Source organism: Onthophagus taurus, chromosome 6, assembly GCF_036711975.1.
Source record: "Onthophagus taurus isolate NC chromosome 6, IU_Otau_3.0, whole genome shotgun sequence".
In the NCBI taxonomy this organism is placed as follows: Eukaryota; Metazoa; Arthropoda; class Insecta; order Coleoptera; family Scarabaeidae; genus Onthophagus; species Onthophagus taurus.
The window spans coordinates 20,244,081-20,259,649 of record NC_091971.1 but is presented as its reverse complement, the minus strand read 5'-3'; the positions used below and the strand labels follow the sequence as shown (position 1 = coordinate 20,259,649).

Here is a 15,569-nt window from a genome sequence, read left to right as displayed (position 1 = left end):
CAGGACATTTTGTAGTCTGTAAGCCTGGATATCTCCACGTTTGATTTAGATTAAAACCTTTAGCATCTAAGTAACAATCATCGAAATGATTGTTAGGCTCCATCTAGATCATAGGAATACCAAAGTCTAATCCAGCACGTTCTCCTTTTTTCCACAACCGTAAAGATTCAACACAGGACTTACAAACATTATGAGGAACCCATGATTTATCTAATTTGTCCAATTTAAAACCGAAATATTCAACATATGTCTCGTCGGTAAAGTCTGTAATATTTCTTTTTTGTTATATAACAAAATAAATCACTACTATATTTACACTTTCTTCGTGACGAACTCATGTTTTAAAAGACAAGACAAATATATTAGAATGGACATTCAGTAATTGAAACAAAATATTAACCCATGACAACTTATACAGATTCACGTGTAAGTACTTCAATATTGTCAAATAACTGAGATCTCAGCTGTTCTGCGGAGCAAGGGGTCTGAGAGTGGAGATCACGTGATGTTTGTATGCGTGAAAAAGTTACGCAGAAGCCTAATCATGACGAGAAAAATAAATTTTATTACTAACAAGCCGATAATTGTTCAAAATATAAGATATGTAAAAATCATAAAAAACAAAAGAGCACATTCAGTACTTTAATGAATATATTCGTAATCTGGGCACTTGAAAACATAAAAATTTGCAAAGATATCAGGGCAACAAAAAAAATTTGTTTTGTTTTAGAGCTGTGTTATCAATGAGGTATTCAATAAAATGGTTAAAAGAAAGGCCAGAGAGTATGAACATTCTTTGATTAAAATTGATGGAAACCTGATACTTATCAGGATCTCCTCATTTTCAATCCAGTCGAATTGCATCTGACTCAAAGGAAACTGGATCCCCCCACTACCACAGTCTACATTGCTGGATTGAAGAAGGATCAACAAAATCCAAAGAAAAAAAATCTATGACCAACAGCTATAAACTAGAGCGGTCGATATTTCTCTACTGTGATCGATATTATAATAATGGCATTCCCTTTCTACAGATGACAAGTTTAAAATTTATTCGGAAAAGCAAACGTTCTGCATAGTCGGAAGACAACATGCAACGCGTCATAGAATTTGTCAAAAACAAAACCTTATCAATACGAAAATCTGCGCAAATGCTTGATGTGCTTTACGGAATCTTGCAAGATCGCTTAAGAGGTCGTTTTTCTGTAAAAAAGTACAAGCTAGAAAGAAAACCAGTTTTTAGTGTAGAACATGAGTCAGAGCTAGCAAGTCACATTATTAATCTTTCTAAAGTATTTTATGGATTAACTGCTAAATTAATCCGGGAACTCTGGAATCCAACTTTAACCTTTCGTAAACCTAAGGCTACCAGTCTAAACCGCATCTTAGCTTTCAACAAAAAAGAGGAGACTATTTTTTACGACAATTTGGATAAACTTTACAGCTAACATAAATTTGGAGCTCATGGTATTTTTAATGTTGATGAGACAGGGATAAGTAATGTGCACAATCCTAGCCTCATTGTTGCCAATAAAGGGCAGAAGTAAGTGGGCGCAGTTACAAGTGGAGAAAGAGATCAGTTAGTGACTGTCGTTACCGCTATGAGCGCTGCTAGCTTCTTCATTCCCCCAATGTTTATTTTCAAAAGGGAGAGAATGAAAGAAGCGCTAGAAAGAAATTGACCAACAAGAGTGTTTTCACTGAATTGATCAAGCATTTTGCTAGGTTCACAAAACGTACCAAAGAAGATCCAGTTTTACTAGTTTTGGAAAATCATTCTACTCATTCTAACTTAGCTACATACAATTTCTGCAGAGATTGAGGTTGTTTCAATTCCGCCCCACACATCTCACAAACTTCAGCCACTAGACGTTTTTCTCTTTTGGCCCACTAAAGGTTGAAGAATGTGATAGGTATATAAAAGCCAAGCAACACAAAAAAATCTTGCAAACTGCGGGGCTAATGCTTTGATAGTAGCAAGAGGAAAACCAAATGTCTTCAACAACAAAATTTTATTTACAATAAGGAAAACAATAATAACAAAAGTGCAGAGGCGTGTCGAAAAGGGTTGCCGATCAAAACTACAACGCGAACGGTAAGACGGTACTGATCTCTTCGAGCCGATCCTTGTTCCTTTTATCTCCGAATCTAGTAACATCCCCGGTGAAAGTTTTTTGGGAGTCCTTGTCTGCACCAAAAGGATCTGCGGCCCAGATGGCCGCAGAGAGTTCTTCTGAATAGTTTCGATAGCTTTCTGGCGTCCAGATGTTCGCCACGAGGAGCGTCCAGTAACATCTCCGGTGAAAGCTTTCCGGGAACCCTTTGCCTGGACCAAAAGGGTACCTTGCCCAGATGGCCGGAGAGAGTTTTTTTTTTGAAAGGTTTGGGAAATTCTCTGGCGTCCAGATGTTCGCCACACAAACCAACATCGCAGAATTATACAGGAATACTAATAATAGAGTAGCAACGGTGGAGAAAAGAGTAAAGGCTTTCCAAGTGACCGGAATATTCTCTTTCAATCGTTTTGTATTTAGTGATGATGAATTTACTGATATCCCAGCCATAGAAATTTCATTTTGTACGACACATCCTACATCGGTTGCAGACACATAAAGCAATAATAATGTTCAGCCACACAAAAATTTGGACAGATCACCTTCTTCTATCCTTGAGCCATCCACTTCTGAACTAAATTCACAAGAGTTTCTTTCTAAACCTAAACGCCTTCGAAAGTCGACAGACTGAGAATCTTCCTCAGATTTAGATTCAGAAGAAGTTTTAGAGGATGAGATGACAAGACTGTGCAATCCAAGAAAGACAACGTAAGTTTTATAGATCTTTTACTATTCCCGACAGTGAACACTAGTACAATGAAACATTCTTCAGTTATACTGACATCAACGCCAGTCAAAGAAGAACTTGAAAAGAAGGAAAAAACAAGGAAAATGAAGAAAAAGCCCGCGAAGAGAGTTATGCGGTGTCTAGGTCAACAAAAGAAGATTTCCAATGAAGATGAAACGTGAAGGATATGTCAAGATTTTGGAAGAAACAATGAATTATGCTGGAGACACACGCTGATTGTACCTACGTTAAGAAGGTGCAACTATATTTGCAACAAATGTTAATTGTTTTCAGTTTCCTTTTTTAAAATAAAAAATATTCTTTACATTCCAAAGCGTTTCCATTTACAGTACGCCTTCCTTTTCTCTTGAATTACTTTAATGGTATTATATAAAAACCATATAAGAAAACCCTTGTTAGCTTTGCGTTTTACAAATTCGCCTTATTCAATACATGCCTCTTCCTTTTTAGTTTATTGAACCTCTATACATCTTACCTGATTACAAAATGATGACCCAAATCAGCAAAATACCACAAAAGACTACGAATTATATCACCTGTTGCTGAAATAGTATCGTATTGTTTACATTGTCCCATATGCACTACTCAATGCGAACATTCCTTTTCGGCAACCCATTCAGTACATCGACTCACCAGTGGATGGAGGATCACATTTACGGAATATTATTGTTCTTCCACTCAACAATATTTTAAATATCCGCTTAAGCTTGATATAGCAGAATATTATCGTTCATGCGCTCAAAGATGGCTATTTCATTTTAAAATGGCGTATACTTTGAAATCTTATTTTCCTTCTCACCCATTCATCGTATATGTAAGAACCTAGATCTATTGAAATTATTTTGGGTGGGTCGCTCATCTTTGTAATTTTGAAAAATTCAGAAAATGTACATTCGAATCGATCAATTCAACCCTCCACAAAGACTGCATATACATCCATCTCAACTTAACACTTTCAACGGAAACTTTGCATCCAATACTTCTACAGTATTTCAAATGTTCGATTGCATCAAGAATTCCATTGGGAATTACCGCAACGATCCAGAAGCTTTTAAGTTGTTTCCACTCGCAGTTTGATATTCAACTATTACCCTAAAAGTAATATTATATGGTTGCCAAGAATTTTGTTCTTACTGTTCTCATATATCCTATTATAATGCATTTCAATTCAATTAATTCTCAACAAAGCATATATTTTCTGTCCAAGTTATATTCTTATTTTGTATTTTGAAAGTATGAGTTAATAATAAATTCGTATTTATTTAATGAATTTTATTTTTACCAATTTTAAACAATTTAATTGCATTAAATACTTTTTTAAATTGAAAATGAACACAAAATATTACATTTCCCCAACGGGTATTCTACTTAATATGATACTTCCTGTCTCAATTATGTCAAAATGTTCTAAAAATAACGTCTATCTAAAGAATATAAACTTCTTTATTCTATAACAAGGTAGTACACGTAATGTGATAGTGAACAGCACCAGGTGGCTCCGGGAAGCTTACAAAGCGGGTTATCGCACAGCTTGCTAAAAGGCTGTAAATAGAAACTTCATACCTTACTTTTTATTTTCTTTATCTTTATTATAACTTATTTTTGACCAAAAAAAATTTAAATATCTTTTTTTTGTTTCAGAAATCACTTCGGGAATCCGGTTTAAAACGTTTCTGGTCGGCTGTGAAATCTTCAACCACGAACAGTTCAAGTTCTCAATGCGACCAAGACACCACCGAATCATCTGTGGAAGAAGCAAAACCTCTATCAAATTGTTCCTTACCACTTCTTCAGGTTAAAAAAATCATTTAATTACGTAAAAAATATCAATTAAATTATTTTTTAGGTTTGGCCTAGTTCCGATTCTCCGCGAGGTGAAGCAGACGGCCAAAGCTTTGTTTTTCCACCTTGTGCAGATGATGCATTATCTCAACATTCAATTTGTTGTGAAAATGGCCTTCGAACGCATCACAGCGATTCCGGAATCGAATCTAGTCAGGTAAACAATTAAATAAAAAAAATAAAATGCATTCGTAACGTGATTTTATTTCTTTTAATAGGTTTCACCTTCACCTTGTACAACTTATCCACGTGCCCCATCTCCCATAACGTCCTCTCCAACAACAAGCGTTCGAAGACCAAGCAGTGCCCTTCTCCATCCAGATCATGCAAGAATTTTCCGACCATCTCAACCCATCCCATCACCGGATCAAACTTCAATCGAAGATGTCTCCGATAATGGTCATGGTTCACCTTCATCCAGTACAACATCTTCATTAACTTCAATAGCAGCTCCTCCAACGGGGTCTAGATCGTCAAGATCAGATCCTTCTGATAGTAGAAGACGTTCGTCGAGCGTAACTGTAAGATATTCACTTTTCGACGCGTTAGATTTAGAATACGCCCTCTTAAGAGCTGCTGCTAGAGGGAGTGTAGGACCTTATTCATTAAGTGAAAGTCTGCATAAATTAACGTTCACTCAAAGTTTAGCTTTTCCCGCATTGGCCAGAGGATTAGCAAATAAACGGAGTAGATCTCAACAAAATAATAGTAGCAGACCTTTGAATCCGTCTGAAAGCGGTTTAAACACGTTCGCTAAAGTGGTAACGGCTTTAGTGTTGGTGTTGGTTAGTGTATTGGTTTTTGCGGTCGTTTACAAGTTTGTGAGGACGTGAGGATTACTTTTGGCTCCATGGGGAGCTGGTTATGGTAATAGGTTTTTAGTGTCGAAAGGATTAACGTCGTATAAAAATGTAAACAGTACGTGAAATTAAAAAAATGTTTAAAAAAAAATTATAAAAAAAATATCATCATGCTACTGCCATGTAGATGTTTTTTTGAAAAAAAGTATAATTGTAAATCGCCTGATTAGAAATGAGAATAATATTTTTCTATAAACGTAAAAGTTTAATAGAAATACAGGATGTTTCTAAAGTGCTATGCTTTTAATTCTCAACTTAATTAGAAAATTGAATTAGAATTGTTAACTGTATGAGTTTGGCAGGAAACTTTGAAACATTCTCTATTCCTACTTCATCAAATAGGGGTGATAAATGAATATATTTATAATAAAATAAATAAAAATTATCTAATCGATTTAAAATTAAAGACAACGTATACATTCAAAAACAAAGAATAATTCGCTTTTTTGTGATATTGCTAACCTATATTAGGTTACGCTTAAATAAATAACTTTTATTGCTAAAATTATTTAATAAAGAAAATATGTTATTTAAGTAGAGTAAAAGAGATCGCTAAGAATTTACTTCTACTAACATAAGAAAGTTACATAAGGTAACTAATTTTTAAATATTTAAGAAGAAACTTTTAATAGAAACGCTATAAATTTTTATTAATAAAAATGAGATATATCAAAAATAAGATATTATTCTTGTTACATGACAATCAACCGAAAGTGTATAACGTTAAGAACAATAGGAAAAAGCTTATTATTACAAGAAATTAAGAATAAAATAAAATAAATCAAACAACTTTACTCTCTATAGGCGTATATTTTCTTTTCATACCTTTTACAAAGAAAAAATAATCTATTTAAACAAATTCAACCTAAAACTAAAACCAATCCATTAATAACTTTTAAAATATATATATATCTGTATACATATTGTTTTGTAAGTAAGAGGCCTGAAAATCCTGAAATAGACAAATACCTAAAATTAATCTACTAAAATAATCTAAGAATTATTTTTTTTATTGATCCCGTTCCAACTATAAGTTACTTTTTCCCATTTTTTTCTTAAATTTGAAATATACAATCATCCAAAAATTACCACGTTCCATTTATTTATGAAAGAATTTCTTTTTGTTACTAAATAGGGGTTTTAGTTTCACTCGGCAAGTTTAAAACGTCGATCTCTAAGTTACTTTTACTAAAAAAACGACACGATCGTTAAATTACAAGCGTATTCTTTCAGATAAAGTCAAAAAAGAGAGTCTTTCTTTATGGTGTTCCGCATTGAGTTTCAAATTAAAATATCAAAACCTAAGAAAATTATTAATTATAACACATGTTTACAAACACGTTTTTGGACACGAAAAGGTTTTTTTATTTTTTGTTATTAATAAATTATTTAATCGTTGTAAACTAATCCAATAAATGTGCACGTTTTAATATTTCGTTGTGTATATTAAGTACTGATTTCTAGTTGATCAATTTTTTATTAATTTTAATGCAGAAAATGATATTTCCACAGTCACGTCTTTATAGAATTTTAATCTTTGTAAGTTGTTTGGGGCGCATACACTATTTCACGCAATGTCGTAGCTGAATTCCCAACACAATACAACAAATTCGGTCGTTTTTAACGAAAGAATTTTCTATATATCATGATTTTGGTGCTGACCCTCCATTTGGAATCTGTGAGACATGCAAGTACTGTGGAGATGTTTTATTATATCGACATTCTGTCGATATGAAATTCTTTTGTGTGTCCATCATTTCATTGTAAAAAGAAATTTTTGTACATAGCAGGGAGTAAAAATGTAACCAAAAGCAATTTGCTGTCAAAGGAGCGGATAAAGATGAAGTTTTGCCTAAAAGTCAACGAAGTAATACGCAAAAACTAGATAAAAGTTTGAGGAATTTAGGTGTTTATTGAAAACAACAATGTTACTAGTGCTTCATTACACATATTTTTGTGTGATCGTGTAATATGTGAAGCAAAAGATAAGGAAAGTCGTGAAATTAGTGAAGTACAGAGAAAAAACATATTCAGTGATTTTATTGCACTCGTGACTGTCACATGGAACGTAAATTTCTAATAAAACATATTAAAGTTTCAAATAAGTCTCGAACAACTATGCAAATAAACATGCACTTAGTTGCTCACTTCATCATAGTTGCATTCAGTGACTCGTTCAGGTCGAGATACATCATGTGATAACATCAATATAATGATATACAACGATGTCTTATCGCATAGATATCTTATGCGAAATAGCTTCGAATATTAAATGTTAAAATATCACAAAATTAAACATGATAATATATTTATTTTAATTATTCACCTTGCATAAGCTTACGGCTGCATTCACTTGAAACGTTTACTCCATGACTCTATAGAATTCTTTGTAGCTGCTCTGAACAAATATTTTAACAAAGAAATTTGATGATTTTGTTGCGATGTGTAGAGTATCATTTGTGTATATTTCTGAACATGACAAGAAAAGAAATCTATTTATACATTGTATGGAGACCAACAAAGAAAGTAATTCATTCAAACAACAACGTGACGTAATTCAAAACTCTTCCAAAAAGTTGTTTGATGAATTCAGTTTGAATATCGAAAAGATGTCATATCGTGGTACAATAATAAAAACGGTTATAAGATGTTATAATGGACTACAACCAAATGTTTCTTTAGAATCAGTTTTGGCCTTGACGATTAGTACTAACTTAAGAACTTATTACCATAATATAAAACATCGGCAGACTGGCACAGGATTGCAAAAACTATTGTGGTGTTTATTGCTAAGCACTGCTATGAAAGTATTGGAGAAAATAATAGAAAAACAATTGACAGACAAAGTAGAGAAAAAGCAAGAGGAGCACAAATCCTGTTTAGGATCGGAAGGTATGCGCAAGATCACATGTTTACGATAACACAAAACACATAGAAGACAATTTGTGGTATAAAGGAAAGTATTTGTAGCGTTTCTAGATTATGAAAAGGCTTTCTATAGTAATCCCAGGAAAAGACTATGGAAAATTTTAATGGAAAGAGGAGTTGAGAAACCGTTGCTGTTCATCAAAGAAAGTAGGATTGGAAAAGAGTGGTATGACAGTGAATAGAGTAAGAGCACAACTAAGGTAATGATGATTGGGGAAGAGAATAACTAGTGGATTATTTTTAATACCTAGTATATCACCGAATATTTAAAGGCAATAATCTATACTACGCAATGAAGAGTAAATTTATAAACAACGGATATTACCAGGGATACCAAAAAGATAATTTATTAAATAGTGTACCGACCAATACTCACATTTGGCTGCGAAACTTGGGCTTTAACAGAACAACTGAAGAGTTGTTCTGTTAAAGCAGTAACAGTAAGAGGAGTAACGAAGAGCAATAAAATGAGGAATGTGGATATCAGGTGTAATCTGGCAATACAATCTATATTGGTATACATTGAAAGAGACCCTTGCAGAGGATGCGTGAGGAAGTAGTAGTTAAAAAAGTATAGGAGGGTAAAAATATAAAAAGACAGTAGGAAAGCCAGACCAAGGAAAACGTGGGATATGGAAATAAATAGGAAAGATTTATTAAATGGTAGAAGGGTTCTTAGATTATATATTAACAATATATGAAATTAAGATAGATAGATGAAGTATAAAAAACCTGAACATGATAAAATGATAATGTTTGGATGGTACCGATTTTGAGTATTAAATATCCATCATCAGCGGAATTGTTAAGTTCGAATACAACACGGCTAAAATAGTATTAACGGAGACGTTGATATTCGTGATGTAAGAAACTGACCACAAAATTATTGCTCCAGTGAGACGGAATATACTGGAGCTTATTCACGAACTATTCTATGATCAGAAACGTGATCACTGTAGGTGTGTGTCCACCCGTTTGGAAAGCCAAGCTTGCCGCTTTACAAGATATGAAAATCTTCCTCCTGTGGTAGAAAATTTTAAATGGTATTGCCGGATTATCTACATTTTTTTAGAGGAAATGAGAAAGGCTTTCCGAATACGACAGTTCTTGTCCATAGCATCCACCCACATAATTGAACAAAGATTCGGAAAGCAACCAAACAGCGGAGCAGCTCAAATCGATAATGTATGGTTTTTTGTATGTCATGGCAGCCCACAAAATCATCAACTTGCATGGAAATGGATACCCGCACTCGGATTTTAATTCTACAAATACCAAATTTAGTTCAACGTTAAATTATACAGTATAAGAATCAAGAGGTTGGTTTACTTAATTTTCTTGGTCAACGACTCATCAAAAAGAAATCTTATTATAACCCGAAAATCCCGGAATACGTTAAAGTTATGTTGAACGAGATGCTGTATCGGATATAGATGTATGCTTTGCCATGCTGCAGTAATAAGATTTTTTATTTCGTGAACGATCCATAAAAACCATTAGCAATCACATCATCATCTACAAGAACCACCGTTTTCATCGTTTTCAGTTGATATAATGAGATAATTTTGCCGAAGTCGTTCTCAACAGTTTCTATTGAATGAAAAGTAATCAACGAGGCGATGAAGGAGATCTAGCAGAATCCCTGGCCTTTTAGCTCCATATTTTGCAGACTTATATGGTACACAAAATAAAAACAAAGGATGTTCTCAAGACCAAAAATTTTAAAATAAGACTGCGAATTATACGATTAGATCGCATTCTAACGATGATAGTACACTAAAGAAAGTTAAAAAAATTAAAGAGATTCATTGACTTGGAAAAAGCGTTTGATATGGTACTGAGACAAAAACTATGGGAAATATTACGAGAAAGACGTATTAATGGGAAGATTTTTGAATATTTTAAAAGTGGTGTATGAGAACACTGTTAATACAGTGATTTATAAAAACTGAAAGTCAAATGAATTCATGATTAAAGTAGGTTTCAGACAAGGCAGAGCATTGAACTCAACCTTATTCAAAACGTACATGGACGAGATAATAAAAAAGTTTAAAATGGGGGTAAAGAAATTCCTTGTCTGTTATAGAAATACGCAAACGGCCGAAGTACTACAAGGAACATTCGCGGATGACGTGGTTATTACAGCTAGAGCCGAAAAAGAGCTAAATGTTACTTTAAGTAAATGGAATGAGACTAGAAAGGAGTATGGAATGAAGATGAACAAGTCAAAAACTAAAGTAATTATTGAAAGAGTTATCCATGTTGCAAGATTAATGATCAAATAAAAATCATGTAAAAACTTCTAACTTGTAGACTGGAAATCAAATGAAAGTAAAGCATTTTAATATCTGGTGGATAAACAAAATGAAGATAAAAGATGAAATAGGAATGGCGACGTTAAAAGGTGTGGGATGTTAAAAAATTAGAAAATCGAGTAAATCTGAGATGAGACGAGACAGTCTCGCCTCATCTCATCCCACCAACACATCTTTAATACGATCTTAAAGATTTACTCGATTTTCTAATTTTTAACTTTCATTTGATTTCCAGTCTACACCTATTTAGTTGTAGACCCTATATGATCATATATGACCCTATATGATCATAAGGTCATTAGTTACCCTATATGATAGGGTAACCCGAAAGTACTACGACTTTATATAAATAAATGCAAGTTAGAAGTTTTTACATGGTTTTTATTTAAAGTAATTATGATAGGTAGTAATGAATGGTTAAAAATTAGTGATTGGTGGAACGGATATTGAACAAGTTAAGCATTTCAAGTACGTCAGGATCGAAATAAATAACCACGGAAACCAAGAATAACAGAAATACAAGAATAGATAAGATGCTGAAAGAAATAACAAAAAAGAATTAACGAGGAAGACGAAAATAAACATATACAAAGAGATTTACAGACCTATCTTAACTTTCGGTTGTGAAACGTGGTTGCTAACGAAAACGAAAAAGAGCAGATTACAGGCTGTAGAGATGAAAGACCTGAGAAGAATAAAGGGAGGCAAGATTAGGAATGATGACAAAAGGAAGGAGGTAAAAATTGAGGGTTTGGTCGATGTTATAGAAAAAATTAAACTCAATTTTTGTACTTTTCAATGAATTTTTATTTTGTATTTTAGGTTCGACCGGTTTCGATTTAATTTAAATCAACTTCAGGAACCACGTCATAATGACACAACCATGAATACAATACAATTTTCTTCATTTCAATGTTGTGTTAAAATATGCAACTGAAAAACTTTACTTCTGGTTATTACAACTCTAAATAACTTTAACAAATTAATGTGGTTCAATGGCTGTTATTATCTTCAGCCGCCATTTTAAATGGAAACACAAATAAATGTATTTGTTAAATCGAAACCGGTCGAACCTAAAATACAAAATAAAAATCCATTGAAAAGTGCAAAAATTGAGTTTCTTTGAAAGCAAGGGATTAGAAAGAGAGAAAGACCGTGAGACACTTGGAATAAGGCAATAAATAAGATAATCATCAAAAGCGGAGAAACTGTACAAGAAGCAAATCAAATGTTAACATTTGACGGTATTTAACATCTTGTAATATTTAAGTCAATTATTGTAATTTATTCCTTAAATTTTTTTAGTCGTGCCTGAAGGCAGCATCGATATTTGAAATAAATTGTCATCGTTTTATGCAAACACTTGTGTTTTATTCTTTATATACGAAAAACGATGACCTCCAAGTTCAAATAAGTATCGCTAAGAAGCCAGAAGTTTTGCGAGAAAGAAGAAAATATGGGCAAAATTCGTGCACGGCGAAAGATGACCAGAAAACATTTAATTGTAAAAACTAGATAGGGGCGTACGCATACACTGAAAGGCAAATCCTTTGAAAGAACAAACCTTTGAAAGTAATTGCAACTATTATAACTAAATTTAAAACAAGAAACATTTCTTTGAAAATTATTAAAGTTACTGTTAGCCTCCATAATATATCTTCGATCATTTAAATTAATTTTCTCAACTTGTTATCCACACCAATCCGGCTTTTATTATTGTCATTAGACGTGCATTATTATAAATTTTATTTTTTAACTATCATTACATTTACAGTTTAATTTTAGTCGTGCATCAAGACCGGCAGTAAATAGCCAAAAAAATGAAATCATCGTTTGTAGTTTTTACTGTAATGTTTGTTATAAACTTAAACGTTGAATTTAGATCTTTTTATTGGGATATATGCGTGGTCTACCCGTGTACATATATCACCCCTTTGAGGATAGCATTTTTATTAGCATTTTGTACACTTCATTTAACCAATATTCAATTTGAAAATCTCCTACATAGTCCACACAATATACACGGTCTCCGCTTTTTACATTGGTACTCTTTTGATATACAAATACATTGAGCCAAAGAATGTATATTTCTGTTAGTTGCAATTTCATTTTATTTTCTTTTTGTTCAATGCTCCATTATAACTTCACAAAATCGTTACTAAAAAATTGCAAAAAATTGTTTGTCGATTTCTTGATATCCATTCCTAAAGCAATTTTTATCATTTACTCTATGTTTGCAAATTCAAATCTCATAACAAAAATCTATCGAAGATTCGTAATTATAATTTTGCATAAATTTATAACAAGCTTTTTCGTGTCCAAAACACGGCCAATATTTTGTATTATTTGTAAACCAGTGTTATTACTCGAATGTGCGTTTTAATAATAATAATTTTTTGTAACTTCTTCAATTATCACTATTTCTTTCTACAATTTTTTTAAATTTTTAGTTATTTTAACTCTATATTGTTCTTATATTTGTATTTTCTCTCACATCACTACTTACAATAATAAGTATGTATTTATTTTAGTTGCTAGCGTTTTTATTTGAAGAAGAATGATGGAACAAGTACCGTTCGAATTATTTATTTTGTTTATTTAGATGTGAAATTAAAAAATAGTGATTGCTTTCACGATATAGAAAAAACTATTTCTTTAAGTTATTTCTTGCATTATTTCTTTAGTTCGTTTTGATATGGCGTATAAAAAAAGTAGAAGATAACTTTAGATCATTTTTTTTAGTTTTGTGTATTAGTAACATTGATTGTAATTAATTTATTTTCTCTGGTTTAATTTTTTTTTGTTATTTTTAATTTTTTTACGAATCACTTAATAAAAGTGTGTTTTCACACGACTCCTTTATTAAAATCTCATCGATTATTAAAGGTTGCGTCCCCTGAACGACATCCATATCGTTCACAAAAACATCGTCATCACTTCTATTTCCATTTGAACATTCAATAACCGTTTTTTCGTCACTTTTGGATATTGGGCTACCATTACTTTCTTCTTCTTCGGTTACTGTTTCCATTGTATTAAGAATTCCACCTATTGGTGAAACAGGAACTGTGGGTGGTGTTATTTTTCCAGCTTTCCCAAGGAGATAATAAGTCATTAATTGCCCTTTTCCTTTTACAGCAACTAATCCACGTTGTTCAAATTGATAACCAAAGTGTTGTAAAATTTCACAAGTTTCTTCGGTTACCTTAATTTTAGAAAATTAAATTAAATTAATTGAACTAACACAGATATAATGGACCTCGTTAGAACGAACAAAATATTTTTGAGTCATACTATTGGTATTATCTATTTAATAGATTAGTATATTTAAATATGAATGTTAACGCACATAGATAGAATCCAACTTAGGTTATTCCTTAAGTTGTTGTATTCCATGTTCATAGATAAACTCGGGGAATCCCCCGAGTTTTCTGTACGATGTATAGGAGGGTAGTTCTAATTTTAATTGTTATATTACTCTACCGATTGAAATTGACTGTTTCTAGTTAGTTCTACCTGTTAGTTCTAGTTTTAGTTATTATTCAGCACTAGATTGTTGTATACCTATTTTTCCATGAACTAAATCTGTAACTAACACAAAATCTAGAACTAGAAACATTCTGGTTTAGACGTACGTCTCTTATGGCGGCTAAAGACGAATGTTTCTAGTTCTAGGTTTAGTGTTAGTTCTAGTTTTAATTGTTGTTCAGCGTTAGATTGTTGTATATTTTTATTGAACTAAAAATATACAACATATATTAGTTCTGTTTACACTAATTGTCTCATGACTTGGTCGTTGTACTAGCAGAACGTGCATGGCTTATAATCAAAGACTTCACGGAAATTTATCTTAACGATTCTGTCTACAATGAAGAGTTTCTTTGCGACAAGTATGTTATATATCGACGTAGATAGATCTTCTTCAATTTCACTCAAAGCTGATAGAGGTGAAGTCCTGGTGGCTGCGAGGAGGGATCTTCCTGTGTTTCTACTTCCCGATTTATCAACTGGGGCCGAAGATCTGTGGTTACGGCATCAAATGCGATAAATAATTTTTTTTCTCCAGCTTTAGAATATCTCCGATTGCTATCTGGATGATGTTTTTGTGCTGGTTGGTGACTTCAACTAACCCGAGGTGTCGTGGCAACCATCTACTGCTGAAGAACTTTTGCCTACGGAGAATATTTCGTCCAATTCAACTCAATTTTGGCATACCATCTCTTATTGTAATCTGTCACAATGGTTAATGGCTGAATTTTTGGTTTAATTTTGTGTAATCAATTTGTAGTAATATCCGTACTTGTCCTAACCCTCTAGATATTCCTGATCACTATCATTCTGCTTTAGAGTTGAGTCTCCAATTTGTTTCAAATTTTGAGCTGAATGATGGTGGTTGTCATAAATATTTTTTCATTCACTCTGATTACAATATGATTAAATCTGCACTAGGCTCTGCAGGTAGTCTACACACATTTCCACAGAATTATTCACTTTTATATACCGCGTAGGGTTCCAAGTAGAGCTTGCAATACCGGGATCCCGGGATCCCAAAAACCGGGATCCCGGACAATTCTTGTCCGGTATTATAAACCGGTATTGATGGCAAAATACCGGTATTTCGGTATTATTTTTATTTAGCGCCCTCGATTGCCGGGGGAGGTCGATGTCTTCGAAAACCGCCGTGCTAGTTTGATGTTGTGCTGGAAAATGACGTAGAGGACTCGTGTTTGTTATCTATTTTCTGTCCGTTCTTAGTTTACAT

The 15,569-nt window shown here is 32.9% G+C and overlaps 2 protein-coding genes across 2 annotated transcripts in view; one reads left to right on the top strand and one right to left on the bottom strand.

The window, feature by feature from the left end:
* The window catches only part of LOC111419652 (uncharacterized), a 35,285-nt gene extending 28,920 nt beyond the window's left edge, over window positions 1-6,365 (top strand). Inside the window, exons 3-5 of the mRNA XM_023052496.2 lie at window positions 4,504-4,656; window positions 4,709-4,861; window positions 4,923-6,365. Of these exons, the coding sequence (XP_022908264.1) occupies window positions 4,504-4,656; window positions 4,709-4,861; window positions 4,923-5,537 (921 nt within the window). The 3' untranslated portion in view covers window positions 5,538-6,365. The remainder of the gene's footprint in view (window positions 1-4,503; window positions 4,657-4,708; window positions 4,862-4,922) is intronic.
* Window positions 6,355-15,569, bottom strand: part of LOC111419645 (Adenylate cyclase 3) — a 28,484-nt gene continuing 19,269 nt past the window's right edge. The window contains exon 16 of the mRNA XM_023052486.2: window positions 6,355-14,012. Within this exon, the coding sequence (XP_022908254.1) occupies window positions 13,626-14,012 (387 nt within the window). The 3' untranslated portion in view covers window positions 6,355-13,625. The remainder of the gene's footprint in view (window positions 14,013-15,569) is intronic.